This window comes from Ranitomeya imitator, chromosome 7 (assembly GCF_032444005.1).
Source record: "Ranitomeya imitator isolate aRanImi1 chromosome 7, aRanImi1.pri, whole genome shotgun sequence".
In the NCBI taxonomy this organism is placed as follows: Eukaryota; Metazoa; Chordata; class Amphibia; order Anura; family Dendrobatidae; genus Ranitomeya; species Ranitomeya imitator.
This window is the reverse complement of record NC_091288.1, coordinates 26,689,619-26,708,451: the sequence shown is the minus strand read 5'-3', so window position 1 is coordinate 26,708,451 and position 18,833 is coordinate 26,689,619. Positions and strand designations below refer to the sequence as shown.

At 44.1% G+C, this 18,833-nt stretch overlaps 1 protein-coding gene across 1 annotated transcript in view; it reads right to left on the bottom strand.

Annotated features, from left to right (window-relative positions):
- Positions 1-18,833, bottom strand: part of LOC138644485 (protein mono-ADP-ribosyltransferase PARP15-like) — a 124,456-nt gene that overhangs the window by 32,827 nt on the left and 72,796 nt on the right. Inside the window, exon 9 of the mRNA XM_069732906.1 lies at positions 3,575-3,747. Within this exon, the coding sequence (XP_069589007.1) occupies positions 3,575-3,747 (173 nt within the window). The remainder of the gene's footprint in view (positions 1-3,574; positions 3,748-18,833) is intronic.

Below are 18,833 nucleotides of genomic sequence, written 5' to 3'. Positions count from 1 at the left end.
CCAGAAACAAAATCATAGCCCTGCACCAGGCTGGAAAGACAATCTGAAATAGGCAAGCAGCTTGGTGTGATGAAATCAACTGTGGGAGCAATATTAAGAAAATGGAAGACATACAAGACCACTAATAATCTCCCTCCATCTGGGGCTTTATGCAAGATCTCACCACGTGGGGTCAAAATGATCACAAGAGCGGTGAGCAAAAATCTCAGAAACACATGGGGGGACCTAGTGAATGACCTACATAGAGCTGGGACCACCATGACAAAGGCTACCATCAGTAACACACTACGCCACCAGGGACTCAGATTCTGCAGTGCCAGACGTGTCCCCCTGCTTAGGCCAGTACATGTCCGGGCCCATCTGAAGTTTTCTAGAGAGCATTTGGATTATCCAGAAAAGTATTGGGAGAATGTTATATGGTCTGATGAAACCAAAGTACAACTGTTTGGTAGAATCAAAACTCGTGTTTGGAGGAGACAGAATGCTGAGTTGCATCCAAAGAACACCATACCTACTGTGAAGCATGGAGGTGACAACATCATGCTTTGGGGCTGTTTCTCTGCAAAAGGGACCAGGACGACTGGTCCGTGTACATGAAAGAATGAATGGGGACATGTATTGTGAGATTTTGAGTGCAAACCTCCTATCAGCAAGAGCATTGAAAATGAAACGTGGATGGGTCTTTCAGCATGATAATGATCCGAAGCACACCACCAGGGCAATGAAGCAGTGGCTTCGTAAGAAGCATATGCAGGTCCTGGAGTGGCCTAGCCAGGCTCCAGATCTCAACCCAATAGAAAACCTTTGGAGGGAGTTGAAAGTCTGTGTTGCCAAGCGAAAAGCCAAAAACATCACTGCTCTAGAGGAGATCTGCATGGAGGAATGGGCCAACATACCAACAACAGTGTGTGCCAACCTTGTGAAGACTTACAGAAAACGTTTGACCTCTGTCATTGCCAACAAAGGATATATTACAAAGTATTGAGATGAAGTTTTGTTAATGACCAAATACTTATTTTCCACCATAATTTGAAAAATAAATCTTGCCAAATCAGACAAGGTGATATTCTGGATTTGTTTTCTCATTTTGACTGTCATACTTGTGGCCTACCTATGATGTCAATTACAGGCCTCTCTCATTTTTTTAAGTGGGAGAACTTGCACAATTGGTCGTGGACTGAATACTTTTTTCCCACTGTATAATACAGATGCAGTTGTATTAATTTAACATGTGACCACTTTGCACATTTAAAAGACTATAAAAAATATAACTACTTTATTGGGATCACCATGCGGGTAGTAATGGTGTATTTCTGCTAGGAAATTATTAGAGAAGAAAATCCCACCATAACCTGTCTACTTGTCTCACTTGCTGCCCTTGTATTACATGAGTCCTATTCAAATGGGTGTTCACATCTTTCGGTAAAATATGCCATGACTTTGTGATTGGTGAGAGTTCAACCTCTGCGACTGTGTACATTGGAGCTTCATGCCACTAGCAATGAAGGTGAATGGCGTTGTGTTATAGTAGGTATCCTGTACAGCTGATAGCTCGGATTACAGATGTGCGGGGTAAAACTAAATGGGGACCCCCCTTTATTCTCAGATCAGATGTGGTATTATTATTTATTTAGCGGTCTTTGGCTCAATCTCGAGCCATGGTGACTTGATGGATAAACACTCTGTAGGAAGATTGATCTTGTGTAAAGGTACCGTCACACTAAGCGACGCTGCAGCGATACCGACAACGATCCGGATCGCTGCAGCGTCGCTGTTTGGTCGCTGGAGAGCTGTTACACAGACAGCTCTCCAGCGACCAACGATGCCGGTAACCAGGGTAAACATCGGGTTACTAAGCGCAGACCCGCGCTTAGTAACCCGATGTTTACCCTGGTTACCATCGTTAAAGTAAAAAAAACAACCACTACATACTTACCTACCGCTGTCTGTCCCCGGCGCTCTGCTTCTCTGTACTGGCTGTGAGCACAGCGGCCGGAAAGCAGAGCGGTGACGTCACCGCTCTGCTTTCCGGCTGCCCGGCGCTCACAGCCAGTACAGAGAAGCACAGCGCCGGGGACAGACAGCGGTAGGTAAGTATGTAGTGGTTGTTTTTTTTACTTTAACGATGGTAACCATGGTAAACATCGGGTTACTAGGCGCGGCCCTGCGCTTAGTAACCCGATGTTTACCCTGGTTACCAGCGAAGACATCGCTGAATCGGTGTCACACACGCCGATTCAGCGATGTCAGCGGGACGTCCAGCGACGAAACAAAGTTCTGAACTTTCTGCCCCGACCAGCGACATCACAGCAGGATCCTGATCGCTGCTGCGTGTCACACTGGACGATATCGCTATCCAGGACGCTGCAACGTCACGGATCGCTAGCGATATCGTCCAGTGTGACGGTACCTTAAGGCTACATAGATCCACTCCTTGGTAATCTTGATAGTATCAAGCTATGGGCTTACTGGTCTTCCTCTTCACCTTGTTCCTTCTATTCTTCCGACCATGATATACTTCTCCAGTGATTGTTCTCTTCATATGATGTGTCCAAAGAAGGCAAGTCATAGCTTAGTGATCTTTGCTTTGAAGGACATGTCTGGCTTTATTTGTTTCAAAATGGATTTGTTTGTTCTTCTTGCCACTCATAGTATTGATAACACTTTCCCAGCACCACATTTTGAAGGCATTGATTCTTCTTCTGTGTTGTTTCTTTATCGCCCAGGTTTCGCATCCGTATGTTACCACAAAAAAAGACAAAATTATGTACAAGCCGAGTCTTCATTGCTAGTGAAATATTCCTCGATATGAAGACCTTGTCCAGTGACTTCATTGTTGATTTGTCCATAGGTTTCCTCCTATTGACTTTGTGTCGTCGACTCGTTACTGCATCGGAGTAGGTTGAAGTAATTTACAACTTCCAGTTCGTTGCTATCCATCCAGCTTAAATATGTATCGGTCATTCCTGGCAGTAGTCAATATTTTTATCTTCTTTGTGTTGAGTAGCAGTCCCATGTTCAAGCTTTCCATCTTGACACTATGTAATAAGTCCTTCATTGCATTCAATCTACGCTTTTTGCTGTTATATCGCTTGCGTATTTAAGATTGTTGATGATTTGTCCAGCAATTTTAAGTCCTTCTGTCTCAGCAAGTCCAGCCCCCCTGATAATAGCTTCTGCATATAAATTGAAGAAAAATGTGATATTACACTGTAACATTGGACTGCTTTAATAGATAAAAACATGTTCAAATGGGACCAATTTAATTAAAAGAACTAAAGCACCAACTAGTCTTCTGTTTCTGCCTTCTACAATGATTTGGATAAGTGTCTCAAAATATGTGATTAAAACCACACAGATTGCAAGACAAATTGGTTACAACCGTATGTATGGGAATTGGATTAATCTTTCTGCAAATTATGCTATGATCCCAGGTGTCCACCAACATAACAGAATGAGGTACGACATGGTGGATGTAGAAAGTACCCACATGCATATGCCCACATAGAAACCTTTGATGAGCGTTCTACATATGATCAGTCTTCAATCCTGGTTATAGATTAAAATAAGGTACCTGTAACTCTGTGCCTTTGGCTTGAAAAACCTCAAGATACTTCTTGTAAATGTTTTCATCAATGACAATGATGAAGATTGTTTCAAGAGATGGAATTAAGGTATCAGATAAGTAGTTTAGAATACTGCTCAGAATGGTCTTGATGGATTCTTCTACATTTACACGGGCAATGCCTGCAAAACAGGTAACTTGTAAGTGAAAACTACTTTATTATAGTCACTCTTTGAATCATTTTGGTTTAATATACTTCATTTGGATATTTCCAATGCTCATGTTAATATATCTTAAAATGTTTACATTCATGAGAGTAATGTTACACCAACTGTATATCATTTTTAAATAACTTAAATATTTAATTTCAGTCACCGAAGTGCTAAGAACTATGAAGTAGGAGACAGGTTTTTATATCACAGAGATTTATAGCACATCCAGTTCTTTGACCCATATATTTGTTATGGATGTGAGGGAAATGAAGTGGTGACTACCAAATTCAGACGTTGGATGTTCTAGTGACAATGGATATGTGTGGCTCTTTCCATCTACAGTACTTCTACGGGTCTTATGCGAACAGTATAGCACACGGTGATGCTCCTTGAGGTTTGGTGGCATACTAGCTAGAATATCCACGCAGAGTGAGATACATTACTATTTAAGTGGAGTGAGCATTACCACCCCCTACTACTCTGACTGTCTATGCAAATGTGTTCGCTGTTTCCTGTTACTGATTGCATGTAATCTGATTTAAGAGTTTATACTGCAATAATAATTGTTACCACTAGATGTCTCTAATGTTGGAGGGACCAGAAGGAAGTTCTACAAAGGAGCTGTAGTAGAAGTGAATTTGTGTGTAGCTGAAGTCAGATGATAGTCCCTGCTAATGAGAAAAAAAAAGCTAGGCCCTGTTCCCAAATGAGGGGCATAACAAAGTAGGAGTCTCAAAGAAGTCTGTAATGATTGCGGTAGTAAGGCATGTCGGTGGTGAAGTGGTTAGTGCGAGCTCCAAACAAGCTTTCATGACCCAGCTGTCGGTTGACCTGGGACCAGGACTCCTTCCCTGTCCCTACCACTAAGGGGCACCCTAGCTCGCCCTATTTCCTGGGATACTTCTGAAGGTGATGATGCTGGAGCCGCCACCCTTGCCTAATCTCCTGAATCACCTCTCCGTCTAATCTCTTCCCCCATCCAGGGAAGAGGGGCACTACTGTGCATCGTAGTACACCAACCTGACAAACAAGGCAACACAAACAAGGGTAATTGAAAATAGCAAGCATACAAATATTCACTCACATTTAACAGAGAAATACATCGGGGAAATAGCCAAAGTAAGAAGAGGGAAGTGAATTATCACACTTACAAATCACGCAACAGTCACAGATAACTCCTCTAACACTCCTTCTCATATGAACACCACTCCACCAAACCATGCAGCAAAAGCTAGCTCTGACATGGATTTGAATCAGAACCCAGATTATAAAGGGGATGGGTGTGTCTAACCGAGCTCAGCTAAGAGCTCATACTTCCAGAGTTTCCAACATGGCCAATTAACCCTTGTTCTGCCAAAAGAATTAAACACCATTTAAAAAGGAGAAGTGCTTCTTTTCAGTGCAGGAGTAGGAGCAATCAGACACTTCGGTCTTCTGGCTCCTCTCTGTTGCGGTAATTCCATGACAAACCCAATCAAGATCCACATGAGGAGATTGAAGACTGTGGCACATTTGAACAACAATCATGAAGACAGTGGGCTGCAGTGTTAGAGATAGATGTATAGACTATATACGGTTAGTTGAAGCTGAGAGGACTATGTAAATCCTATGGGGAACATGTAGGAACAATTTTATTTCACAATATTGCTATTCTGTATACAGTGGATACAGAAAGTATTCAGACCCCTTTAAATGTTTCACTCTGTTTCATTGCAGCCATTTGGTAAATTCAAAAACGTTATTTTTTTATCATTAATGTACACTCTGCACCTCTTCTTGACTGAAAAAAACAGAAATGTAGAAATTTTTGCAAATTTAATAAAAAAGAAAAACTGAAATATCGCATGGTCATAAGTATTGAGACCCTTTGCTCAGTATTGAGTAGAAGCCCCTTTTGAGCTAGTACAGCCATGAGTCTTCTTGGGAATGATGCAACAAGTTTTTCACCCCTGGATTTGGGGATCCTCTGCCATTCTTACCTTGCAGATCCTCTCCAGTTCCGTCAGGTTGGATGGTGAACATTGGTGGATGCCATTTTCAGGTCTCCAGAGATGCTCAATTGGGTTTAGGTCAGGGCTCTGTCTGGGCCAGTCAAGAATGGTCACAGAGTTGTTCTGAAGCCACTATTTTAGCTGTGTGCTTAGGGTCATTGTCTTGTTAGAAGGTGAACCTTCGTCCAAGTCTGAGGTCCAGAGCACTTTGGAAGAGGTTTTTATCCAGGATATCTCTGTACTTGGCCACATTCATGTTTCCTTCAATGGCAACCAGTCATCCTGTCCCTGCAGCTGAAAAACACCCCATAGCATGATGCTGCCACCACCATGTTTCACTGTTGGGATTGTATTGGGCAGGTGATGAGCAGTGCATGGTTTTCTCCACACATACCGCTCAGAATTATCACCAAAAAGGTCTATCTTCGTCTCATAAAACCAGAGAATCCTATTTCTCATAGTCTGGGAGTCCTTCATGTGTTTTTTTTAGCAAACTCTATGCGGGCTTTCATATGACTTGCACTGAGGAGAGCCTTCCGTCGGGCCACTCAGCCATAAAGGTCTGACTGGTGGGGGGCTGCAGTGATAGTTGACTTTATGGAACTTTCTCCCATCTCCCTACTGCATCTCTGAAGCTCAGCCACAGTGATCTTGGGGTTCTTCTTTACCTCTCTCACCAAGGCTCTTCTTCCACAATTGCTCAGTTGGGCTGAACGGCCAGGTCTAGGAAGACTTCTGGTGGTCCCAAACTTCTTCCATTTAAGGATTATGGAGGCCACTGTGCTCTTAGGAACCTGAAATTCTTTTGTAACTTGGCCAGATCTGTGCCTTGCCAGAATTCTGTCTCTGAGCTCCTTGGCCAGTTCCTTTGACCTCATGATTCTCATTTGGTCTGACATGCACTGTGAGGTCTTATATAGACAGGTGTGCGCCTTTCCAAATCAAGTCCTATCAGCTTAATTAAACACAGCTGGATTCCAATGAAGGAGAAGAACCATCTCAAGGAGGATCACAAGGAAATGTACAGCATGTGACATAAATATGAGTGTCTGAGCAAAGGGTCTGAATACTTAGGTAATCTTGACCACTATTGCAGGAAATGAATACAAAAGCAGGTTATACATGCCCATAGATCTACATTGCATATATATAACAATGTATTTCTACGGTCACTGTATACTGAGGTGAAGAAAAACATTTTTGTTCCTATAAAAGTAGTAAAAATAATATTACAAAAAGTGTAATTTTTGTTTCTGTGAGTATCCCTTTCTCAAACTCACAATCTTAACTTTAGAGGCAGGAGCCCTTTCACACATCAGTCTTTTGCCGTCAGTCTCAATTCTTCTAATTTTGAAAAAAAACAGATCTGGCAAATGTTGCCGCCGGATCCGTTTTTTTCTCACAGACTTGTATTAGCGACAGATGGCTTCACGTTTCATCCGTCGTTCTCTGGATCCGTCGAAAATTGTTTATCCGGAGGCCGGAGAAAACGGACATAGTAACTTTTTTTGTGTCCGTCAAAAAAACGGACAGCGACAGATCTGTCGTCGTCCGGCGTTTGCTAGAGTGGAAGCCTGTGGCACCAGATCTGTCAAATGATAGAATCCGGAGTTGGATTCCTTTTTTTTTTTTTTAACTGAGCATGCTCCGATTTTTTTTTAGGATCCAATTAGCTGGATCAGCTAGTCAGATCTGGTGAAAAAATGGATCCGTCCCATCAGTTTTTCACAATCTGCGACGGATCCGTTTTTTTTCAGCATTCGACGGATTGTGACTGATGGCAAAAAATTGATGTGTGACAGCAGCCTAACAAACCAATCTCTGATGATGTAATGAGGAGAATTTTGTGTACTTGCTCTGACTCCACAGGCAGAATACACTGATAGAAATGCACTGCTATGTACAACGTATGTATCTCTATTCTAGAAGGAGAATAAGAGATTTTTTCATCCTATAAAATTACTAAAAAAAATAAAATAATGAACACTTGATAATGAATTTTTTTAAAATTTTTAATGTGTTTTTTAAAATAATAAAAATCAAAAATCAACAAATAACATGGACATATTTGGAGTCCCTCTAATCGTAACAACCCGCACAGCACAACGATCACATTATTTACGAGGATTGGTAAATGATGTAAAAAATGGTGTGATTGATACTTGATGGGTTTAATAGAGAAAAAAATAATAAAACTAATGTTGAAGCCATGTTCACATGTAGCGTAGATATTACATTCTTTCTGCTGCTTTTTTTTCGGCAGGTGTCTGTACCACACAAGGCAATAACAATCTTCTCTGATTATTGTGTGTTTGCTGCATTTCTTTTATGAGTTTTCCCATTATTTATTTGATGCGATTTTGGGGCAGATATGAAGCAGAATTTTTAATGCTTTTGTAATACAGAAAAGCTTATTTTTTGTGCTTAAAAATGTAAAAGCGATTTTTTCATTTTTTTTTCCACCAAAACCTGAGGGTCGATGCACACGTATCTGTGAGTGCTGCGGATTTTTCCGCAGCGGATTTGATAAATCCGCAGGGCAAAACCGCTGCGGTTTTTCCTGCGGATTTATCGCGGTTTCTATTGTGGATTCCGCTGCGGGTTTACACCTGCAGTTTTCTATTGGAGCAGGTGTACACCCACAGCGGAATCCGCACAAAGAATTGACGTGCTGCGGAATGTAAACCACTGCATTTCCGCGCTTTTTTTTCTGCAGCATGTGCACTGCGGATTTTGTTTCCCATAGGCTTACATTGTACTGTAAAGTAAACGCATGGGAAACCGCTGCGGACCCGCAGCTGCGGAAACACTGCAGATCCGCAGCAAAATCCGCAGCGTGTGCACATGGCCTCAGAGTTCAGCAGCGTCTTCAGACCACAGAGGATGGAGATTTCATAGAATCACATCCACTTTAGCTTCAAAAACACAGGTAAAAAGCTGCAGTTACTTTTTTAAGTGCAGAATTCAAGCTTTTCTGTACCATATTATTATTACCGTATTTATTTATATAGCACCATTAATTCCATGGTGCTGTACATGAGAAAACTATAGAAAACATATTAAAAATGGGGCTTCACATCTGCTCCATCAAATAAGGGCGAGAAGATTAATATTGTTATTGTGCAGTGTAAGATTGCTCTCACTAAGTGTATTGGGGGACACTTGCTTGGCACGGGATTAACGTAGTCAGGAACGATTTATTTTATTACAGTTTATTAAAGTGTCATAAACCGGGTTGTGCACAGTTCACATTATACATTTCATCAAACACAATAGGCACCAACTGGTGATATTAACTTGCAGCTTTGTCTTAAACACTTCATTTACGGCTTTGTTTCACAGACACTAAACATACTGGACCTCTCACTTCGCCCAGTTACCATGGGTGTCCGTACGCCGTACACTTCACCAATGTCCCAAGTCACATACAGCGCATATGACACTGGGTCGCGGTCTCTAAACACGCCGAACCTCACTCCGTTCAGTCACCGTGGGAGACCACACAGTTCATGGAACATCACAAGTACCAACAGTCTGTATAGGTACCTGACTGGAGCGCCTGCTCCACCTGCTGACTCCTTGTCTGTCCACTCCTCCGGGAAAGCTGCCTCACAGGGATCACCAACTTGCCTGGGTGGCATATATTAGTCAGTCCAGACCCACCGAAGGATGGTAGCTTCCACAACACATACAGTCATGGCCAAAATTTTTGAGAATGACACCAAAATTATATTTTTCACATGATCTACTGCCCTCTGGTTTTTATTAGTGTTTGTCTGATGTTTATATCACATACAGAAATATAATTGCAATCATATTATGAGTACCAATAGGTTATATTGACAGTTAGAATGAGTTAATGCAGCAAGTCAATATTTGCAGTGTTGACCCTTCTTCTTCAAGACCTCTGCAATTCTCCCTGGCATGCTCTCAATCAACTTCTGGACCAAATCCTGACTGATAGCAGTCCATTCTTGCATAATCAATGCTTGCATTTTGCTACAATTTGTTGGTTTTTGTTTGTCCACCCATCTCTTGATGATTGACCACAAGTTCTCAATGGGATTAAGATCTGGGGAGTTTCCAGACCATGGACCCAAAATCTCTATGTTTTGATCCATGAGCCATTTAGTTATCACCTTTGCTATATGGCAAGGTGCTCCATCATGCTGGAAAAGGCATTGTTGGGCGCCAAACTGCTCTTGGACGGTTGGGAGAAGTTGCTCTTGGAGGATATTCTGGTACCATTCTTTATTCATGGCTGTGTTTTTAGGCAAGACTGTGAGTGAGCCGATTCCCTTGGCTGAGAAGCAACCCTACACATGAATGGTTTCAGCATGCTTTACAGTTGGCATGAGACAAGACTGGTGGTAGCGCTCACCTCTTCTTCTCCGAATAAGCTGTTTTCCAGATGTCCCAAACAATCGAAAAGGGGATTCATCAGAGAAAATGACTTTGCCCCAGTCCTCAGCAGTCCACTCCCTGTACCTTTTGCAGAATATCAGTCGGTCCCTGATGATTTTTCTGGAGAGAAGTGGCTTCTTTGCTGCCCTCCTTGAAACCAGGCCTTGCTCAAAGAGTCTCTGCCTCACAGTGCGTGCAGAAGCACTCACACCAGCCTGCTGCCATTCCTGAGCAAGCTCGGCACTGCTGGTAGTCTGATCCCGCAGCTGAAACAGTTTTAAGATACGGTCCTGGCGCTTGCTGGTCTTTCTTGGGCGCCCTGGAGCCATTTTGAAAACAATGGAAGCTCTCTCCTTGAAGTTCTTGATGATGCGATAGATCGTTGACTGAGGTGCAATCTTTGTAGCTGCGATGCTCTTCCCTGTTAGGCCATTTTTGTGCAGAGCAATGATGGCTGCACGTGTTTCTTTAGAGATAACCATGGTTAACTGAAGAGAAACAATGATACCAAGCACCAGCCTCCTTTTAAAGTGTCCAGTGATGTCATTCTTACTTAATCATGACTGATTGATCGCCAGCCCTGTCCTCATCAACACCTACACCTGTGTTAATGGATCAATCACTAAAACGATGTTAGCTGCTCCTTTTTAGGCAGGACTGCAATGATGTTGAAATGTGTTTTGGGGGTTAAAGTTTATTTTCTGGGCAAATATTGACTTTGCAAGTACAGTAATTGCTGTTAAGCTGATCACTCTGACATTCAGGAGTATACGCAAATTGCCATTAGAAAAAATGAAGCAGTAGACTTTGGAAAAATTAATATTTGTCTCATTCCCCAAAATTTTGTCCATGACTGTAGACCATCCAGAATCATAGTCTTTCTGTGCGCTATTCAGGGATCCGGTCCTACTCCCAGGACCTCCCAACACACCAGCATGAGCTCTTCAGGAAGCCTCCTCCCAGGTCTTCCAACACAGGTTACCCAGTGTGCTATTCAGGATTCCTACTCCCAGGAAATCCAACACACTGGCATCTCCTCCTCACATGAACTGCACATGTGACCTGTCCAGGTGCTATTCAGGACCTCGTCCAACACCCCAGGCATATGACCTGTCCAGGTACTATTCAGGACCTCGTCCAACACCCCAGGCATATAACCTGTCCAGGTGCTATTCAGGACGTCAGACCAATACCCCAGGCATATGACCTGTCCAGGTGCTTGTTGTGGATTCTGTTTTTGGGCTCCCTCTGGTGGTTACAGATGGTACTGGGTGACTTGTGTTCTCTGCGGTCTCTGGTGTCCACCTGTTCTATCAGGATATGGGAGTTTCCTATTTAACCTGGCTTTCTTGTCATTTCCTCGCCGGCTAGCAATGTAATCAGTGTGTCTTGTTACCTCTGCTTTCCGCTTCTGTAATCTTCAGGACAAGCTAAGTTTTTGATTTTCCTGTTCCACGTTTTGCTTTATTTTTGTTTTAGTCCAGCTTGCAGATATGTGATTCCTTGTTGCTGGTTGCTCTAGTGGGCTGATATTACTCCTCATGTTCCATGAGTTGGCACATGAGTTCAAGTAATTTCAGGATGGTTTTTTGTAGGGTTTTTCGCTGACCGCGCAGTTCACTTTTGTATCCTCTGCTATCTAGCTTTAGCGGGCCTCATTTTGCTGAATCTGTTTTCATAACTACGTATGTGCTTTCCTCTCATTTCACCGTCATTACATGTGGGGGGCTGCTATTTCTGTGGGGTGTTTCTCTGGAGGCAAGAGAGGTCTGTGTTTCTTCTAATAGGGGAAGTTAGTCCTTCGGCTGGCGCGAGACGTCTAGGAATCATCGTAGGCACGTTCCCCGCTACTGCTAGTTGTGTGAATTAGGTTCAGGATCGCGGTCAGCTCAGTTTCCATCACCCTAGAGCTCGTTTTGTTTTTTTGTGCTTGTCCTTTTGTGATCCCCTGCCATTGGGATCATGACAGTATAGCCGGCCTAAAAAGTGGTAATCGTATTGGCTGAAGTAGGAGGAAAAGTAGTCTGAGGAAGTTTTTTTTTTTTTCTCCCCTCAGAGTTTGCTGCCTAGCCTTAATTGCAGCCTGGCTGCGTCTTACCTCCTCTTAATCCTTGAATGGCTCTGACCTCAGCTGTTTATCATGGACGTCCAGAGTTTGGCTTCCAGCCTGAATAATCTTGCTGCTAAGGTTCAAAATATACAAGATTTTGTTGTACATGCTCCTATGTCTGAACCTAGAATTCCTATCCCAGAGTTTTTTTCTGGAGATAGATCTAGTTTTCTGAATTTTAGGAACAATTGCAAGTTGTTTCTTTCTTTGAAATCTCACTCCTCTGGAGACCCTGCTCAGCAAGTCAAGATTGTTATATCTTTCCTGCGGGGTGACCCTCAGAATTGGGCATTTGCATTGGCACCAGGGGATCCTGCGTTGCTCAATGTGGATGCGTTTTTTCTGGCATTGGGTTTGCTCTATGAGGAATCTAACCTAGAGATTCAGGCTGAAAAAGCTTTATTGGCTCTCTCTCAGGGGCAAGATGAAGCAGAAATATATTGTCAGAAATTTCGGAAATGGTCGGTGCTTACTCAGTGGAATGAGTGCGCCCTGGCTGCAAAATTCAGAGATGGCCTTTCTGAGGCCATTAAAGATGTTATGGTGGGGTTCCCTGCGCCTGCAGGTCTGAATGAGTCTATGACTATGGCTATTCAGATTGATCGGCGTTTACGGGAGCGCAAACCTGTGCACCATTTGGCGGTGTCTTCTGAACAGGCACCTGAGACAATGCAATGTGATAGAATTCAGTCCAGAAGTGAACGGCAAAACTATAGGCGGAAAAATGGGTTGTGTTTTTATTGTGGTGATTCAGCTCATGTTATATCAGCATGCTCTAAACGCACAAAAAAGGTTGATAAGTCTGTTGCCATTAGTACTTTACAGTCTAAGTTCATTCTGTCTGTGACTCTGATTTGTTCATTATCAGCCATTTCCGTCGATGCCTATGTGGATTCGGGCGCTGCCCTGAGTCTTATGGATTGGTCATTTGCCAACCGCTGTGGGTTTAGTCTGGAGCCTCTGGAAGTCCCTATTCCTTTGAAAGGAATTGACTCTACACCTTTGGCTATGCTATGAATAAACCTCAGTACTGGACACAAGTGACCATGCGTATGACTCCCGTTCATCAGGAGGTGATTCGCTTCCTGGTACTGTATAATTTACATGATGTCTTAGTGCTTGGTCTGCCATGGTTACAAACTCATAACCCAGTCTTGGACTGGAAAACGATGTCTGTGTTAAGCTGGGGATGTCAGGGGGTTCATGATGATGCACCTCCGATTTCTATCGCTTCATCTACTCCTTCTGAGGTTCCTGTATTTTTGTCTGATTATCGGGATGTTTTTGAGGAGCCTAAGCTCAATTCGCTTCCTCCTCACAGGGATTGCGATTGTGCTATAGATTTGATTCCTGGCAGTAAATTTCCTAAAGGTCGTTTGTTCAATCTGTCAGTGCCAGAGCATACTGCTATGCGGGATTATGTTAAGGAGTCCTTGGAAAATGGACATATCCGTCCATCTTCGTCTCCTTTGGGAGCAGGTTTTTTTTTCGTGGCCAAAAAAGATGGTTCCTTGAGGCCTTGTATAGATTACCGTCTTTTGAATAAGATTACGGTCAAATATCAGTATCCTTTGCCATTGTTGACTGATTTGTTCGCTCGCATTAAGGGGGCTAAATGGTTCACTAAGATTGATCTTCGGGGTGCGTATAATCTTGTGCGGATAAAGCAGGGTGATGAGTGGAAAACCACATTTAATACGCCTGAGGGCCATTTTGAGTATTTCGTGATGCCTTTTGGACTTTCTAATGCTCCTTCTGTCTTCCAGTCCTTTATGCACGATATTTTCCGTGAATATCTGGATAAATTTATGATTGTGTATTTGGATGATGTTTTGGTTTTTCTGATGACTGGGAGTCCCATGTTCAGCAGGTCAGGAAGGTGTTTCAGGTCCTGCGGGCCAATTCTTTGTTTGTAAAAGGTTCAAAGTGTCTCTTTGGAGTCCAGAAGATTTCTTTTTTGGGGTATATTTTTTCCCCTTCTACTATTGAGATGGATCCCGTCAAGGTTCAGGCTATTTGTGACTGGACGCAGCCTACATCTCTTAAGAGTCTACAGAAGTTCTTGGGCTTTGCTAATTTTTATCGTCGTTTCATAACTAATTTTTCTAGTGTTGTTAAGCCTTTGACGGATCTGACTAAGAAGGGTGCTGATGTTGCTGATTGGTCTCCTGCGGCTGTGGAGGCCTTTCAGGAACTTAAGCGCCGGTTTTCTTCTGCTCCTGTGTTGCGTCAGCCAGATGTTTCGCTTCCTTTTCAGGTTGAGGTTGATGCTTCCGAGATTGGAGCGGGGGCGGTTTTGTCACAGAGAAGCTCCGATTGCTCAGTGATGAAGCCATGTGCGTTCTTATCTAGAAAGTTTTCGCCCACTGAGCGGAATTATGATGTTGGTAATCGGGAGCTTTTGGCCATGAAGTGGGCATTTGAGGAGTGGCGTCATTGGCTTGAGGGTGCTAGACATCGTGTGGTGGTCTTGACTGATCACAAAAATCTGATTTACCTTGAGTCTGCCAAGCGTCTGAATCCTAGACAGGCTCGTTGGTCACTGTTTTTCTCCCGTTTTGATTTTGTGGTTTCATACCTGCCAGGTTCAAAGAATGTGAAGGCGGATGCTCTTTCTAGGAGTTTTGTGCCTGACTCCCCTGGAAATTCTGAGCCCACTGGTATCCTTAGGGATGGGGTGATTTTGTCGGCTGTCTTCCCAGACTTGCGACGTGCTTTGCAGGAGTTTCAGGCGGATAAACCTGATCGTTGTCCGCCTGAAAGACTGTTTGTTCCGGATAATTGGACCAGTAGAGTCATCTCTGAGGTCCATTCTTCTGCGTTGGCAGGTCATCCTGGAATATTTGGTACTAGAGACTTGGTGGCCAGGTCTTTTTGGTGGCCTTCCTTGTCGAGGGATGTGCGTTCTTTTGTGCAGTCTTGTGAAGTTTGCGCTCGGGCTAAGCCTTGCTGTTCTCGGGCCAGTGGATTGTTGTCACCTTTGCCTATCCCGAAGAGGCCGTGGACGCACATTTCCATGGACTTTATTTCGGATCTCCCTGTCTCTCAAAAAATGTCCGTCATCTGGGTTGTGTGTGACCGCTTTTCTAAGATGGTTCATCTGGTACCCTTGCCTAAGTTACCTTCCTCCTCTGAGTTGGTCCCTCTGTTTTTTCAGAACGTGGTTCGTTTGCATGGGATTCCGGAGAACATCGTTTCTGACAGGGGATCCCAGTTTGTGTCTAGATTTTGGCGGACGTTCTGTGCTAAGATGGGCATTGATTTGTCCTTTTCGTCTGCATTCGATCCTCAGACGAATGGCCAGACGGAAAGAACTAATCAGACCTTGGAAACTTATTTAAGGTGTTTTGTTTCTGCTGATCAAGATGACTGGGTTACCTTTTTGCCGCTTGCCGAATTTGCCCTTAATAATCGGGCTAGTTCTGCTACCTTGGTTTCTCCTTTCTTTTGTAATTCGGGGTTTCATCCTCGTTTTTCCTCTGGTCAGGTGGAGCCTTCTGATTGTCCTGGAGTGGACATGGTGGTGGATAGGTTGCATCAGATTTGGAGTCATGTGGTGGACAATTTGAAGTTGTCCCAGGAGAGGGCTCAGCAGTTTGCTAATTGCCGTCGCCGCGTGGGTCCTCGACTTCGTGTTGGGGACTTGGTGTGGTTGTCTTCTCGTTTTGTTCCTATGAAGGTCTCTTCTCCTAAGTTCAAGCCTCGGTTCATCGGTCCCTATAGGATCTTGGAAATTCTTAACCCTGTGTCGTTTCGTTTGGATCTCCCGGCATCGTTTGCTATTCATAATGTGTTCCATCGGTCGTTGTTGCGGAAGTATGAGGTACCTGTTGTTCCTTCGCTTGAGCCTCCTGCTCCGGTGCTGGTGGAGGGAGAATTGGAGTATGTTGTGGAGAAGATCTTGGATTCTCGTGTTTCCAGACGGAAACTTCAATATTTGGTCAAGTGGAAGGGTTATGGTCAGGAGGATAATTCTTGGGTGGTTAGCTCTGATGTTCATGCTGCTGATTTGGTCCGTGCATTTCATAGGGCTCATCCTGGTCGCCCTGGTGGTTCTCGTGAGGGTTCGGTGACCCCTCCTCAAGGGGGGGGGTACTGTTCTGGATTCTGTTTTTGGGCTCCCTCTGGTGGTTACAGATGGTACTGGGTGACTTGTGTTCTCTGCGGTCTCTGGTGTCCACCTGTTCTATCAGGATATGGGAGTTTCCTATTTAACCTGGCTTTCTTGTCATTTCCTCGCCGGCTAGCAATGTAATCAGTGTGTCTTGTTACCTCTGCTTTCCGCTTCTGTAATCTTCAGGACAAGCTAAGTTTTTGATTTTCCTGTTCCACGTTTTGCTTTATTTTTGTTTTAGTCCAGCTTGCAGATATGTGATTCCTTGTTGCTGGTTGCTCTAGTGGGCTGATATTACTCCTCATGTTCCATGAGTTGGCACATGAGTTCAAGTAATTTCAGGATGGTTTTTTGTAGGGTTTTTCGCTGACCGCGCAGTTCACTTTTGTATCCTCTGCTATCTAGCTTTAGCGGGCCTCATTTTGCTGAATCTGTTTTCATAACTACGTATGTGCTTTCCTCTCATTTCACCGTCATTACATGTGGGGGGCTGCTATTTCTGTGGGGTGTTTCTCTGGAGGCAAGAGAGGTCTGTGTTTCTTCTAATAGGGGAAGTTAGTCCTTCGGCTGGCGCGAGACGTCTAGGAATCATCGTAGGCACGTTCCCCGGCTACTGCTAGTTGTGTGAATTAGGTTCAGGATCGCGGTCAGCTCAGTTTCCATCACCCTAGAGCTCGTTTTGTTTTTTGTGCTTGTCCTTTTGTGATCCCCTGCCATTGGGATCATGACAGTTGCTATTCAGGACGTCAGTCCAACACCCCAGGCTACCAGCAAGTCCAAAGCCCCACCATGTGCTCTTCAGGACTCCTACTCCCAGGAAATCCAACACAGGTTGTTCAGTGTGCTATTCAGGGATCCGGTCCTACTCCCAGGGCCTCCTAACACACAAGCATGTGACCGATCCAGGTGCTATTCAGGACCTCTGTCCAACACCCCAGGCCACCAGGTCCAAAGCCCCACCATGTGCTTTTCAGGACTCCTACTCCCAGGAAATCCAACACAGGTTGTTTAGTGTGCTATTCAGGGATCCGGTCCTACTCCCAGGGCCTCCCAACACACAGGCTCTCCAGGACCTTGCACTGGAACCACACAGGAACATGTGATCCACACCCTGGTCACATTATATACCCTTAACCTGGATGGGAGTGTGGATGTGTGGCTAGTTTGTCCCGCCCATCTCACACAACTAGCCTAGTAAGTCTCCCTTTCAACTGCACCATACATATACACACTCTTGAGGGACTACAGGTCCCAGAACAACAACATTGCATCAGACTTACCACGCAGACTCCCTCTGTGACACATATCGGCCATTCACAACACAGCCAGTCACTGTTTCACCACGATTATCACAATAGATATGCCTCCATGCACATCCCAAGGAGCACTCACAGCGCCCCCTAGCTGTCACAGGGGTCACTGCATCACAGTAGTTTGATGCACACATTTGCAGAAATCAAAAAAACACAGTATTTCTGCAACGTGTAAAGACTAGTGTTGAGCATTCCAATACTGCAAATATCAGGTATCGGCCGATATTCGTTGTATCGGAGTTCCAATACTGAGTTCCAATACTTTTACGATATCAAATACTGGAATCGGAAGTTCCTATAGTGCAATGATGCACTATAATGGGGTGTGGGCGGTGCGTGGGCGGAGACTGCGTGTCTGTGTGTGCGGGCGGGGTCTGGGCATGACCGTCGGGGGTCTGTGTGGGTCTGCCGGGGTCTGTACGGGCCTGCTGGGGGTCTGTGCGGGCCTGCCGGGAGTCTGTGCGGGCTGCCGGGGGTCTGTGCGGGCTGCCGGGGGTCTGTGCGAGCCTCTCGGGGGTTGTGTGTGTGTGTGTGCATGCATCGTCCGATGGGACTACAAGTCCAATTGGGCTATGCCTGCTACAATGACAATGATTGACACATTAGCCAATGATGGGACAGTAGTAGTCCCATCATCTGGCTAATGTGTTGAATGTAAAAAAAAACACAAACATACATACAACATACTAACAACATACATACTACATACATACAACATACATACTACATACATACTACATACGTACTACATACAGTTAGGGCCAGAAATATTTGGACAGTGACACAAGTTTTGTTATTTTAGCTGTTTACAAAAACATGTTCAGAAATACAATTATATATATAATATGGGCTGAAAGTGCACACTCCCAGCTGCAATATGATAGTTTCCACATCCAAATCGGAGAAAGGGTTTAGGAATCATAGCTCTGTAATGCATAGCGTCCTCTTTTTCAAGGGACCAAAAGTAATTGGACAATGGACTCTAAGGGCTGCAATTAACTCTGAAGGTGTCTCCCTCGTTAACCTGTAATCAATTAAGTAGTTAAAAGGTCAGGGGTGGATTCCAGGTGTGTGGTTTTGCATTTGGAAGCTGTTGCTGTGAGCAGACAACATGCGGTCAAAGG